Source organism: Giraffa tippelskirchi, chromosome 12 (genome assembly GCF_054371585.1).
Source record: "Giraffa tippelskirchi isolate mGirTip1 chromosome 12, T2T-mGirTip1v1.2.pri, whole genome shotgun sequence".
Taxonomy (NCBI): domain Eukaryota; kingdom Metazoa; phylum Chordata; class Mammalia; order Artiodactyla; family Giraffidae; genus Giraffa; species Giraffa tippelskirchi.
The window spans coordinates 13,172,563-13,188,188 of NC_137286.1; the positions used below are offsets into that span (position 1 = coordinate 13,172,563).

Here is a 15,626-nt window from a genome sequence, read left to right on the forward strand (position 1 = left end):
ACACTGGAGTGGGTAGCCTTTCCCTTCCCCAGGGGATCATCCCAACCCAGGGATCAAACCCAGGTCTTCCTCATTGCGGGCAGATTCTTTACCAGCTGAGCCACAAGGTGTACATGTAAAATCTTGGAAAGGGTAATTTATGTAACACCAATAACAAAGATAGCAAAATAATCTTCTTGGTAGCAGTAGAACCAGCAGGTAGCACTTACTAAATTCTTATATTTACAGCGTGACTCTAAACACTTTATCTATCTTAATTCATTTATTACTTATTAGGTGTTAGGTAGGCTTCCCAGGTGGCACTACTGGTAAAAAACCTGCCTGCTACATGAGATTGATCCCTGGGTCAGGAAGATCCCCTGGAGCAGGAAATGACAATCTACTTCAGTACTCTTGCCTGGAGAATCCCATGGACAGAGAGGAGCCTGGCAGGCTACGGTCCATTGGGTTGCAAAGAGTTGGACATGACTGAGGCAACTTAGAAGGCAGGTATATATTAGGTACTATTATTAGCTCCATTTTTCAATGATTTAACAGGCCTATGGATCTATATGGCGGTTTGGTGATAACTAGAAAATGGGGAAGACAGTGAAAAGTAAAAAGAGTCTCTCCATTTATACTTCAAATATGTTTCTTTTTTTTTCTACCTTGAAATAAGGTATACTTAACATTCGGTAAAATACACCCTTTTTAGTGCCTAGCTCTATAAGTTTTCACAATTGGGTATTCACGAATCAAGATTTAGAACTGTTCCATCATCCAATAAGATTATCCCACCAGTAGTCAACTCTTGTCTCCTGGGAACCACAGATCTGTTCTCTGTTCCTATTGTTTTTTTTTATTCCAGAACATATAAATGGAATCATTGAATATGTAGTCTTTTGAGCCTGGCTACTTTCACTTAGCATAATTCATTTGAGATTTATATGTTATAGTTTCTTTCATTTTCTTACTGGCTATTATTCCACTGTATAGATAGATGTATCTTAGTTTATTTTTTGCAGGGCATTTTTCCGTTTTTGGCAATTATGAATAAAGTTACTAAAGGCATTCTCATATAGATTCTTGTGTGAATACAAATTTTTGTTGCATTTGCCTATTACCAGATAGTAGGATTATTGTGTTACAAGTGTAAGTTTAACTTTATAAGAAATTATCAAACTATTTTGCAAAGTAGTTATATTATTTTTTACTTTTACCACCCGGCTATCTGGATCCATGCCAGCACTTAGTATATATAAGTGTATTTGAACACATGTATACATATGTGTGCATGCACGCTCAGTCACTTTAGTTGTGTCTGACTCTTTGCAACGCCATAGATTATAGCCTACCAGGCTCTTCTGTCCATGGGATTTTCCTGGCAAGAATACTGAGTGGGTTGCCATGCTCTCCTCCAGGGGATCTTCCCCACCCAGGGGTCTAACTCAAGTCTCCTGCATCTCCTGCATTGCTGGCAGTTTCTTTACCACTGAGTCACCAGAGAAACCCATACATATGTGTATATTTATATAGTATGTATATATATTTATATACATTTTTAATACATATCAATACATATATATTTTGTTTTAGCCATTCTAATAGGTGTATAGTGATATTCAATTATGTTTTTAATTTGCATGTGCGAAATAATGAATTGAACATATTTTGGGGGGCTTATTTGCCATTTGATGAGTTAACTATTCAAATTTTTTCAAGTTCTTTATATGTTCTGATACAACTCTTTTATCAGATATACAGTTTACAAATATTTTCTCTCAGGCTTGTATTTTTAATCTCTTAAGAATATTCTTTGTAGATTAGAGATTTAATTTTTATGAAGTCTAATTTATCAGGGTTTTTTTCCTATGGATTGTACTTTTGGCATCATAGCTAAGAAATTATTTGCCTGCCCCATAAAAGCTCTCTTATATTTACCTCTAGAAATTCATGGTTCTAGGTTTTGTATTTAGGCCTATGACTGAATTTAAGTTAATTTTTGCACATTATATGGACTGAGGTAAATATGAGGGAAATATGGATATCCATTTATTCCTATACCTTTGTCATAAAAGCTATTTTGTCTCCATTGAGTTGCTATTTCTGAACTCTCTATCCTTTACCAATACCACACTTGATTACTTTAGCTTTATAAATAATAAGCTTATGAAAGTGAAAGTAAAGTCATTCAGTCATGTCTGACTCTCTGTGACCCCATGGACTGTGACCTACCATGCTCCTCTGTCCATGGGATTTTCCAGGCAAGAGTACTGGAGTGGGTTGCCATTTCCTTCTCCAGAGGATCTTCCTGACCCAGGGATTGAACCCGGGTCTACCCATATTGTAGGCAGACGCTTTACTATCTGAGCTACCAGGGAACTAATAATAAGCTTATAGTGAGTAATATTATCCCTTCAATGATTTTCAATCTTTTTCTTTTGTTCCTTTAGTTCTTTTATCTCTCCACTGTAAATTTTACCATCAACGTGTTTAGTTCTACAAACAATTCTGCAAAAAAAAATTTTTTTTAATCAGAATTGCATTGAATCTATAGATTTGTTAGGGAGAATTGACATCTTAACAATATTCAGTCTTCCAATCCATGGACTCAGTATATCTCTCCATTTATTTACATCTCCACTGATTTATTTCATCAGGGTTTTGTGGTTTTCAGTATAGAAATAGTGCATATACTTTTTAAAAATTTATATCTAAGTATTTCATGGATTTGGTATTACTTTAAATGGTTATTTTTAATATCTTAATTTCCAATTGTTATTCACTGGATTGTCGAAAAAGCAAGAGAGTTCCAGAAAAACATCTGCTTTATTGACTATGCCAAAGCCTTTGACTATGTGGATCACAATAAACTGTGGAAAATTCTGAAAGAGATGGGAATACCAGACCACCTGACCTGCCTCTTGAGAAATCTGTATGCAGGTCAGGAAGCAACAGTTAGAACTGGACATGGAACAACAGACTGGTTCCAAATCGGGAAAGGAGTACGTCAAGGCTGTACATTGTCACCCTACTTATTTAACTTATATGCAGAATACATCATGAGAAATGCTGGGCTGGCTGAAGCACAAGCTGGAATCAAGATTGCTGGGAAAAATATCAATAACCTCAGATATGCAGATGACACCACCTTTATGGCAGAAAGTGAAGAACGAAAGAGCCTCTTGATGAAAGTGAAAGAGGAGAGTGAAAAAGTTGGCTTAAAACTCAACATTCAGAAAACTAAGATCATGGCATCTGGTCCCATCACTTCATGGCAAATAGGTGGGGAAACAATGGAAACAGTGACAGATTTTATTCAGGGGGGCTCCAAAATCACTGCAGATGGTGACTGCAGCCATGAAATTAAAAGATGCTTGCTCCTTGGAAGAAAAGTTATAACCAACCTAGACAGCATATTAAAAAGCAGAGACATTACTTTGCCAATAAAGGTCCATCTAGTCACAGCTATGGTTTTTCCTGTAGTCATGTATGGATGTGAGAGTTGGACTATAAAGAAAACTGAGCGCCGAAGAACTGATGCTTTTGAACTGTGGTGTTGGAGAAGACCTTGAGAGTCCCTTGGATTGCAAGGAGATCCAACCAGTCCATCCTAAAGGAAATCAGTCCTGAATATTCATTGGAAGGACTGATGCTGAAGCTGAAACTCCAGTACTTTGGCCACCTGATTTCAAGAACTGACTCATTTGAAAAGACCCTGATGCTGGGAAAGATTGAAGGTGGGAGGAGAAGGGGACAGCAGAGGATGAGATGGTTGGGTGGCATCACTGATTCAATGGACACGAGTTTGAGTAAACTCTGGGAGTTGGTGATGGACCGGGAAGCCTGTCATGCTGCAGTCCATGGGGTCGCAAAGAGTTGGACACGACTGAGCAACTGAACTTAACTGATTGATAATATGTAAATATACAAATGATTTTTGTAACATGACCTTATGTTTTGCAACTTTGTTAAATTTACTTATTAGTTCAACTAGCCTTTTGTATGGGGCTTCCCAGGTGGTGCTAGTGGTAAAGAGCCCACCTGCCAATGCAGGAGACAAGAGACGCTGGTTCGATCCCTGAATCGGAAAGATCCCCTGGAGGAGGGCACGGGAACCCACTCCAGTATCCTTGCCTGGAGAATCCCATGGACAGAGGATCCTGATGGTCCATAGTGTTGCAAAAATCAGACACAACTGAAGTGACTTAGCACACACGCACAGACTTTTATATTCTTTGGGATTTTCTACATGGAAAATCATCTATCTAGAAATAGAGATAACTTCATTTCTTCCATTCTAACATGTATTCATTTTATTTATTTACATATTTATTTTCTTATGTACTTACTTACTTCTCTATTTTTGCCTTATTGTACTGGTGGGAACTCCAGTACAATGTTAAGTAGGAATGGTGAGAGAGGATATCACTGCCTTGTTTCCAACTTTAGGGAGAGAATATTCAGCCTTTCCTCATTAGGTTAAGATGTTGTTATCTGTAGGTATTTTGTAGATGCCTTTTATTAGGCTAAGGAAGTTCCCTTCTATTCCTAGTTTGCTGATTTCATGAATTGGTGTTGAATTTTGTTAAATGCTCTTTCTGCATCTATTGAGATGATTATAAGGATTCTTTTCTTTCGTCTCTTGATAATGGAGGATTCCATTGATTTATGTTGAATTCTGAACCAGCCTTGCAATACTAAGATAAACAACTATTAGTTACGATGCATTATCCTTTTTGTGTATTGCTGGACTCATTTGGCTAGTGGGTTCTTGGAATTATCAGTCTGGAGTTTTATTTTCTTGTAATATTTTTATTTTGTTTTGGTATCTGGTAATGCTTTTTCACATGAGTTGCTCAGCTGTTTAGGATGCTGGGGCTGATGAACATTGGGGGCGGTGCTCAGCTTTAAGTTGAAAACCAAGGGTGCACAGAACTTTGGGAGGAGTCAAGGAAACCCAGCACAGGTGATACCAGCCTTGAGTTCTTACTGAGCTTTAGGAACTTCAGAATCTTCATCACCTTGGGGAATCTTACATGAGTCCCACAGGATCCTGTTGGCTCTTGAGCCCCAGATATGGAACCCAGAACACATGGGCTCAGACACCAAATCTCCAATCCTCTGTTCCTGATGACTTCAAGAATGTTTTTGACCAGAAAGCTGGTGACCTTACCAGAAAACCCAAGCTCCTGGTGGGTAGGAAAATGTTTGCTAAGGTGTACATGATTTCCCAGCCATATCACTTCTTTCGTTTCAAAGGTATTTTCACTTGGATTTCTGAGTTGAAATGTTGTCTACTACGGAGTTTCAGGAGGGCTTGTGTAAGGGACTGATAACATTGCATTCCTCTAGACAAAAGAACTTATCTAGATCGTTTTTTATCATATTGGAATCTTTTACTAGAAACTTGTTTCCATTTCTTGATTTTCTTTTTAATAATCATCTTTTGGTCTGAATCACAGAGTTTAAAAAAAAAAAAGAAACATTTTTATCCAGAAACCTGTGCAGAAAGGTGGGCTTCTAAGTTTTATGGTAGCCTCTTTGTTGGACAGTGTTTATGAGTAAGGAGTAATTTTATTGTTTCTGGGTCTGACAGCAGTTCTGGGATCAGCAAGGAGCTCTTTGTCCATATTACTCCCTGGTAGGATTTGGCTCTGCTTGCCAGGTGGGGTCATCTCCAGGACTTTAAGGGTAAAATATTACTGATTCCCATGGAAGACATTTGGCAGATGCTGACAAGGGTGTTAGGAGAAATTTTACCTTGCCTTGAAACATTCTGTTAGATAAAGGAATTTGGGGGGGTTATTAATTGTACAATTGCTAGAATGAAAATGACTTATGTGGTGATATTGGGACTGAGTTCTTGGTTTTGGGGTCTGCTTTTCAAGTGGGTGAATTCAAGTGGAAAAACAGTGAGCCTCATTCTAGGAAATACAGTGTAGTATTTTGCACAGAAGCTTCTTTGAAAGGGAGTTCTGGTTTAATTGCCAAAATGAAATGCAGGAGGGCACTGCCCAGAATCTCACAGGTGTCTGATTTGCTTGTTGTGATTTTTGAAATCCTAACTGGTAAGTATCTGGTCAGAAAGTAAATTTGCAGGCTTTCTAAAAAGGGAAATATATAAATAAACATGAATTGAGCAGAGTTCCCCCTATATTATGTAAGAATTTTTGTATGAAAGTGCAAGTCACTCAGTTGTGTCTGACTCTTTGTGACCCCATGGACTGTAGCCTGCCAGGCTCCTCTGTCTATGGAATTCTCCAGGCAAGAATACTGGAGTTGGTTGCCGTTCCCTTCTCCAGGGGATCTTCCCAACCCAGGGAGTGAACCCAGGTCTCTCCCATTGCCAGCAGATTCTTTACCATCTGAGCTACCAGGGAAGCCCATTAAATGTTTGGGATTCACCACCAGTGGAGATTTCTGGGTGTTGAGTTTTCTTTGTGTGAAGATTTTAACTACAAGTTCAATTTCCTTAATAGATATGGAAATACTCAAAGTTTCTATTTATTCTGAAGTGAGTTTCAGCAGTTTGTATCTTTTAAGAAACTTGTTCATTTTGTCTAAGTTGTTGAATTTATAACATAAATGTTTTTGTGATGTTCTTTCATTAACCATAAAGAGTCTGTACTGATGTGACATATTTCATCTCTAATATGAGTAATTTGCATCTTTATTTCCTTCTTGATTAGTCTGGTGGAAATTCATCAGTTTTATTGATCCTTTCAAAGAAGCATCTTTAGATTTCATTGATTGTGGCTATTGTTTTTATATTCTTCATTTCATTGATTTTACTCTTTATATCATCCTTCTACTTCCTTTAGGTTTTACTTGCTGCTTTTTTCCATAGTTTCTTAAGTTGGGAACCTTTAGATCAGGGGTTGACAAACTATAGTTTTCAGGCCAAATCTGGTCTGCTGCCTGCTTTGTAAATTAGCTTTATTGGAACACAGCCATGCTCATTTATTTATGTTTTCTATAGCTGCTTGTGTGCTACCATGGCAGAGTTGAAATGTTGAGACAGAGATCATATGGCCCACAAAGACCTAAACATTTACTCTTTGACACTTTATAAGGCTGTTACTACTGCTTCAGATAACTGATTTGAGATCTTTCTTTTTTAATATAAATATTTTACTACTATATATTTCTCTTCAGCACTGCTTTATCTGCATCTCATAAATTTTTGTATGTTGTGTTTTCATTTTCTTTCAATTCAAAATATTTTCTAATTCGCCATGTCACTTTCTCTTTGACGTGTTATTTAGGAATCTGTTGTACAATGTCCATATATCTGGGAATGTTCCAAATATCTTTCTGTTATTGATTCTTCTAGATTGACTCTATTATGTTCTGAGAATATATTTTGTATGATCATTTGGTGAATCTTCCCTGTGCACTTGAAAAAAAAGTTCTTTGCTGGAGTGTTCTATGAAAGTTGATTGGATCAGTTGGTTGATAGTGTTATTCAGCTCTTACATATCCTCACTGATTTTGTCAATTACTTAAAGAGGAGTGTTGAAGGAACGAGCTACAGTTGTGTGGATTTATTTCTCCTTTCAGTTTTATTAGCTTCTTTTTTTTTTTTGCCCAACCAGAGATTGAACTCAACTGGTGCCCTCAGCAGTGAAAGAGTCCTACCCACTGGACAATCAGGGAACTCTTGATATGCTAAATATTTTAATTAACCATGGTCTGCTTTCAAAAAGTATTACACAACTTCACTTGAAGTATCGCAATTTGCTTCCTACCAAGTTATAACAGCTCTCAAGAAAAATTATAATCTAAAATACTTTTCTCTGGGTTTATTACTCTGTTGATAAGATCACTTCATAATTCTTCTGTCCTTATTTTATCATCAAAATGTTTATAGTAAAACATATTTAAGTGCAATCAAAATAATAGGGAAATAAAAGGTAATTGTTGTTAGTAATGTTCATATGGGTCTTCCCTGGTGGCTCAGATGGTAAAGAATCTGCCTGTAATGCAGGAAACCCAGGTTCAAATAGTCTTAAATTTCACCAACATGACGTACAAAAAAAACTAATTGCTTGCCTTTTGTTTTCAGATATTGCAGCTGTAGAAGAATGGTTAGTAAGAATCACTTTACAATATGGATTAAATATTTATACCACTGAAGGAACATTATTGGATACTGTTCGAGGTAAATGCCAGTAGGTAAAAGTAAAGCAAAAGTTGTAATATTCTTTCAACAAATGTTGTAAACTATAATATGCTGTACTCTGTGCTAAGTGCTAGAGATAGTTAAGAAATGATCATGGCTCTTCAAGGGCTGACAATCTGATGAGGTAAAGATTTAAATATTCATAGGTAATTTTTAATAAAGGTCTGCAAAGTGTGGTTGCCATGCCCTCCTCCAGGGGATCTTCCCAACCCAGGCATTGAACTCACATCTCCCGCATTGCAGGCAGATTCTTTACCATCTAATCCACCAGGAAGCCCAAGAATACTGGAATGGGTAGTTTATCTCTTCTCCAGGAGATCTTCATGACCCGGGAATCAAACTGGGGTCTCATGCATTGCAGGGAGATTCTTTACCAGCTGAGCTACCAGGAAAGCCAATCCCAAAGAAGGGCAATGCCAAAGAATGTTCAAACTACCACATAATTGTATTCATTTCACATGCTAGCAAAGTAATGCTCAAAATCCTTCAAGCTAGGCTTCAGCAGTATGTGAACTGAGAAGTTCCAGATGTACAAGCTGGATTTAGAAAAGGCAGAGGTATCAGAGATCACATTGCCAACATCTATTGGATCATAGAAAAAGCTAGAGAATTCCAGAAAAACATCTGCTTCATTGACTCTGCTAAAGCCTTTGACTGTGTAGATTGTGACAAACTGTGGAAAATTCTTCAAGAGATGGGAATACCATTTCTTGGTATTCAAGAGATGGGAATACCAGACCACTTTATCTGCCTCCTGAAAAATATGTATACTGGTCAAGAAGCAACAGTTAGAACCAGACATGGAATGACAGACTGGTTCCAAATTGGGAAAAGTGTGTCAAGGCTGTATATTGTCACCCTGCATATTTAACTTACATGCAGAATGCATCATGAGTAATGCCAGGCTGGATGAATCACAAACTAGAATCAAAATTTCCAGAAGAAATATCAATAACCTCAGATATGCAGTGCGGAGAAGGCAATGGCAACTCACTCCAGTACTCTTGCCTGGAAAATCCCATGGATGGAGGAGCCTGGTAGGCTGCAGCCCATGGGGTCGCGAAGAGTCGGACACTACTGAGCGACTTCACTTTCTCTATTCACTTTCATGCATTGGAGAAGGAAATGGCAACCCACTCCAGTGTTCTTGCCTGGAGAATCCCAGGGACGGCAGAGCCTGGTGGGCTGCTGTCTATGGGGTCGCACAGAGTCGGACACAACTAAGGTGACTTAGCAGCAGCAGCAGCAGATATGCAGATGACACCGCCCGGAGGGCAGAAAGCTAAGAGGAATTAAAGAGCTTCTTGATGAAGGTGGAAGAGGAGAGTAAAAAAGCTGGCTTAAAACTCAACATTCAAGAAATGAAGATCATGGCATCCGGTCCCATCACTTCATGGGAAGTAGATGGGGAAACAATGGAAACAGTGAGAGACTTTATTTTCTTGGGCTCCAAAATCACTGAGGATGGTGACTGCAGCCATGAAATTAAGACGCTTGCTCCTTGGAAGAAAAGCAGTGACAAACCTAGCTGCTGCTGCTGCTGCTAAGTCGCTTCAGTCGTGTCCAACTCTGTGCGACCCCATAGATGGTAGCCCACCAGGCTCCCCCGTCCCCAGGATTCTCCAGGCAAGAACACTGGAGTGGGTTGCCATTTCCTTCTCCAATGCATGAAAGTGAAAAGTGAAAGTGAAGTCGCTCAATCATGTCCGTCCCTTAGCGACCCCATGACTGCAGCCTACCAGGCTCCTCTGTCCATGGGATTTTCCAGGCAAGAGTACTGGAGCGGGTTGCCATTTCCTTCTCTGGACAAACCTAAACAGTGTCATTAAAAAACAGAGACATTACTTTGCCAACAAAGATCCATCTAGTCAAAGCTGTGGTTTTTCCAGTAGTTACTTATGGATGTGAGATCTGGACAATAAGAAAGGCTGAGCACTGAAGAATTGATGCCTTTGAACTGTGGTGCTGGAGAAGACTCTTGAGAGTCCCTTGGACAGGAAGGAGATCAAATCAGTCAATCCTAAAGGAAATCAACCCTGAGTATTCATTGGAAGGACTGATGCTGAAGCTCCAATACTTTGGCCACCTGATGTGAAGCGCTGACTCACTGGAAAAGACCTTAATGATGGGGAAGATTGAAGGCAGGAGGAGAAGGGGACAACAGAGGATGAGATGGTTGAATGGCATCATCGACTCAATGGACATGAGTCTGAGCAAGCTCTGGGAGTATGTGAGGGACAGAGAGGCCTTGTGTGCTGCAGTCCATGGGGTTGCAAAGAGTTGGACACAATTGAGCAACTGAACAACAACAAAAGAGTGGTATAGAAATATGGAATTATATTTTTTCTATAGCCATATTGGGGGTCATCATAAACAATGGCTTTATAAAGTTAATTTTTGCATCTTCTGTAGAGATATTTTAGAAGGTAATATTTATTGCATCACACTCTATGAGAACCATCAAGCAAAAAGTTTTGTTCAGTGTTAGTAAGAACACTTGTATTTTTTCATTAAAATATTGGTTGTTTTAAGTTTGTGAACACTGAGGAATATAACTGATTAGGCTTTTCTTTTCACTTGTCTGATTGATTGCCCAATTTTGGGGTCACCTATAGTGCATTTTAGTCATGTATGGATGTGAGAGTTGGACTATAAAGAAAGTTGAGTGCTGAAGAATTGATGCTTTTGTACTGTGGTATTGGAGAAGACTCTTGAGAGTCTCTTGGACTGCGAGGAGATCCAACAAGTCAATCCTAAAGGAAATCAGTCCTGAACATTCATTGGAAGGACTGAAGCTGAAGCTGAAACTCCAATACTTTGGGCACCTGATGCAAAGAACCAACTCAATGGAAAATACCCTGATGCTGGGAAAGATTGAAGGCATGAGGAGAAGGGGACAATAGAGGATGAGATGGTTGGATGGCATCACCGACGCAATGGACATGAGTTTGAGTAAGCTCTGGGTTAGCTCTGGGAGTTGGTGATGGACAGGGAAGCCTGGTGTGGTGCAGTCCATGGAGTCACAAACAGTCCAACAAAACTGAGCGACTAAACTGAACTGATAGTGCTATTGTTGTTCAGTCACTAAGTCGTATCTGACTCTTTGTGACTCTATTGTATATAGGGAAAAACCTCAGTCCTGGATTTTGTATTTATCCTCATTTTCCTCACCTTCCCTTTTCATGTTTATTCTTTTGCTCCCACTTTGATACAGTGCTATGTAGAATGCAGAGTGAGAGTGAAAAGTGTTAGTTGCTCAATTGTGTCTGACTCTTTGTGACCCTGTGGACTGTAGTCCACCAGGCTCCTCTCTCCATGGAATTCTCCAGGCAAGAATACTGGAGTGGGTTGCCATTTCCTACTCCAGGGGATCTTCCTGAACCAGGGATTGAACCCAGGTCTCCTGCATTGTAGGCAGATTCTTTACCCTCTGAGCCACCAGGGAAGCCCAGAGTAAAAATAAATAAATATTTCATCTTATGGAAAGAGTCACCTGGATAGCTTTAAGAAAAGTAATGATGATTCAGGGCCAAGATGAAGCAGGAAGACCCTGAGCTCACCTCCTCCCACAGGCACACCAAAATTACAACTATTTACAGAGTAATTATCTATGGAATGAACAGAAGACTAGCAGAAAAGATTTCCCACAAGTAAACATATAAAGAAGGAACCACATCAAGATGAGTAGGAGGGGAGGTAGAGTCACTGTAGAGCGAAAACCAACACCACCATGTAGGCAACCCACAAATGGGAGGATAATCACAATTGCAGAGGTCTTCCCTAAGGAGCAAGGGGTCCAAACCCCACATTGGGCTCCCTAGACTGATGTACAGGGAAGAAAAGCTCCCAGAACATCTGGCTTTGAAGCCCAGTGTAGCTTGTGTGTGGGAGAGCCAGAGAACTGTAGGAAACAGAGACTCTGCTCTTCAAGGACACACACATCTCATGTGCTCCTAGTCCCAGCACAGAGGCAGTAATTGGAAAAGAACCTCAGTCAGACCTACTTAAGATACCATCAAACTTAAGAGATTATCAACTTTAAATAATCATGTATGAGCAAAGTGGTAATAAATACATACCTATCAATAATTTTACTCTAAATGGACTAAATAGTCCAATCAAAAGACAGTGGCTGAATGGATTAAAAAAACTAAGAATTAACATTGCTAAAATGACCATAACACCAAAAGCAATCTACAGATTCAATGTAATCACTGTCAAAATACCAATGGCATTCTTCACAGAACTAGAACAAATCATTTAGAAATTTGTAGGGGAACACAGAAGACCCTAAATAGCCAAAACAATCTTGAGAAAGAAGAACAAAGCTAAAGGTATAATGCTCCTTAATTTTAAATTGTACTACAAAGCTATAGTAACTAAAACTCTGGTACTGGCCCAAAAATCAGACACATAGATCAAGTGGAATGGAAGAGAGCCCAAAAATGAACCCACACTTATATGGTTAATGATCTATGACAAAGGAGGCAAGAAGTACAGTGCATGGAAAGAAAACTTCTTCAGTAATTAGTTTTGGGAAAACTGGAAAGCTACAGGCAGAAGAATCAAACTGGACTACTTTCTCACACCATATTCAAAAGTAATTCAAAAATGGACTCAAGATTTAAATGTGAAACCTTAAACTATAAAACTCCTAGAGGAAAATGGAAGCAGTACACTCTTGGATATCGGCTTACAGCAATATTTATTTTGATCTTTCTCTTCACACGAAGGAAACAAGCAGCAAATGAGACTTCATCAAACTGAAAGGCTTTTGCAGGGTTAAGGAAATTAGACAAAAAGGTCACCTACTGAATGGGAGAGGATATATGCAAACAATATATCAGATAATAGGCTAACATCCAAAATATACAAAGAACCCATATAAAAACAACCTTATTTTTGAAATGGGCAGAACTAAATAGACATTTTTCCATTGAAGACATGCAGATGGCTGACAGGCACTTGAAAAGATGCTCAGCGTCACTAATCATCAGGGAAATGCAAATCAAACGCACAGTGAGCTACTACCTGACACCTGTCAGAATGACTGTTATCAAAAAGTCAACAAATAACAAGTGTTGGTGAGGATATAGAGAAAAGTACTCTTGTGCACTGTCAGTGGGAATGTAAATTGGTGCAGCCACTGTGGAAAATTAAAAGTTCTTAAAGTTTCCAGTTACAGAACGGAGATCTGTTTGAGGAACTGAGAGGAAGCCAGTGTTGTGGGAGCACAGTAAATGACAGAGTGGTGTGTAATGAGTTTAGACAGATGGGCAGAAGTCACAGTAAAGTGTGGATTTTATTCTAATCATAATGAAAAGCCATTGAAGTATTTTAAGCAGGAGAGTGATACTGATTTATTCTTTTTAAAAATATCACTTTGGCTGCCATGTAGAGAACTGACTCTTGAGGGTAGATGACAAGAATGGAATGAAGGAAATTGGTGGGCAGCTGTTGCCACTTTCCACACAGGAAATGGTCTGGAATACTTGGGATGAGCAGCGGAGATGGTGAGAAGTTAGTGTTCAGGATACAGTTTGAAAGTAGAGCTGATATGACCTCCAGGTGGAATGGGGATGAAGGAAACAGATATTAAGGATGAATCCTAGATTTCTTACTTGAACAATCAAGTAGATGACAGTATCATTTACCGAGATGCTGAAGACGGGAGAAAACACTGGGAAGTGCCAATAAGTATTAAGGTTAGAGTTACAGCTGGAAATCTTCATTCATTACTAAATTCAAGAGATGTTGAAAAGTATTATCTCTACTTCCTAATCTTTGATTCACAACCCAGACCACTTCACTAAAATTGCTGTTAATCACAATCACCAGTCACCTTCATATCAGTCATTTTTCTGTCTCCTTTATAGCTTCTCACCAGTCAAGACTTTTAATCACTCCTTCATTCCTAAAACACTTAAAATAAAGCAAATCAGTAAAGAGGCATTTTCAAGTAAATGGAGGCATGTTCCAAATGCAAGCTCAAATCTCCCTGCCTTCTGAGATATGGTCATTAATTGTCTGTACACACATGCTACAACCTGGAAAGTCAGCTGTCTTGCCCCAGATTTCTTTGAATTTCAGAATGAATTAATTTGGTTATAAATTGTGTCTCTTTTCTTTCTTGGCCATACCTGTGCTACACTATGTCAGCCTAGATGGAAACTTAGTTCTTTTTCTTGCTTTGCCCAAACTGAAGTATATGTCACATTAAGTTTTTGGTTTTGTAGCAGACTTTATTGAAAATTTGATGAGATTCATATTGCAGAAATGTAAACAGCTATGGAGTGACTGTATCCCTGTTCTTAAAAGTCCCTTGACTATTTTTGAAATTCAGACAACAGTTCTCTGTCAAACTGTCCTGGCTTACTTTTTATATTTTCTTTTCTCATTTTTTTCAGAAAAATAAGTTCTCCCATTTCTCATGCTTTAGACTTTGTCCACCTCCAACCCTTTGTATATCTAAGAATAGATTGATGGGTTGAAGGGTTGGAGATATCTTGCCTCTGACTAGTTTTTCCTGTTAGTCTCTCCCTGACTCCTTGGTATCTTCCAGAAATCCCTCTAAGGGTCTTGGCCACTGATGACAACTTTCCCCATTCTCTTTTGCTGTTCCAGATTTATTCTTGTTTATATATACCTCCTGCTGACTCTATGGGATTGGGAAAGTGAACATAAAGTAAATGTGGGGCCTCTCAAAGCAGAAGTTATTCTCTAAGCTGTAAATGTGCAAATCCTGTGATCCAGCAATTCCATTTCCAGGGATAGATCCTGTGGCCAATTGTATTTCCCAAATATTTTCAAAACAGGGTCTCCCACATCACATGTTCTTCTGCTGTATGACCTTGCCAGGCCCCCTTTAAAGAAATTAGCCTTCATTCCTCATACTTTGGAAAATAAGAATCAACCTATTTTTAACTGATGAAAAATGAGGTGATACACCTATTTTTTAAACAATGGAATAATTCCTTTACATAATTTCTTTAAAACCCTTAAATAAATAATGAATTATTTAAGAAATGCAAGTCAAAACTATAATAAGGTACCTCCTCATTGGTCAGAATGGTGTAGAGAGAATCCAAATCGCTCAATCATGTCCAACTCTTTGTGACCACATGGACTGTAGCCTGCCAGGCTCTTCTGTCCATGGAATTCTCCAGGCAAGAATACTGGAGTGGGTAGCCATTCCCTTCTCCAGGGGATCTTCCTGACCCAAGGATCGAACTCCGGTCTCCCACATTGTAGGCAGATTCTTTACCATCTGAGCCACCAGGGAAGCCCCATTGGTCAGAATGGCCATCATTAGCAAGGCTATAGGGACTTCTCTGGTGGTCCAGTGGCTAAGACTCCATGCCCCCAATGCATGGGGCCCAGGTTCAGCCCCTGGTCAGCAAACTAGATTCCTCATGCCACAACAAAAATCAAAGATTAAGACCTAGCACAACCAAATAAATAA

At 39.0% G+C, this 15,626-nt stretch overlaps 1 protein-coding gene across 50 annotated transcripts in view; it reads left to right on the forward strand.

Annotated features, from left to right (window-relative positions):
* Positions 1-15,626, forward strand: part of CATSPERB (catsper channel auxiliary subunit beta) — a 116,490-nt gene that overhangs the window by 18,373 nt on the left and 82,491 nt on the right. For 49 of the 50 annotated variants that reach the window (XM_081548210.1, XM_081548245.1, XM_081548232.1 and 46 more), the window contains one exon: positions 8,048-8,143. In XM_081548210.1, coding sequence (XP_081404336.1) covers positions 8,048-8,143 — 96 coding nt within the window. Of the gene's footprint in view, positions 1-8,047; positions 8,154-15,626 lie in introns of all 50 variants that reach the window. The other variant, XM_081548252.1, reaches the window with a different exon arrangement.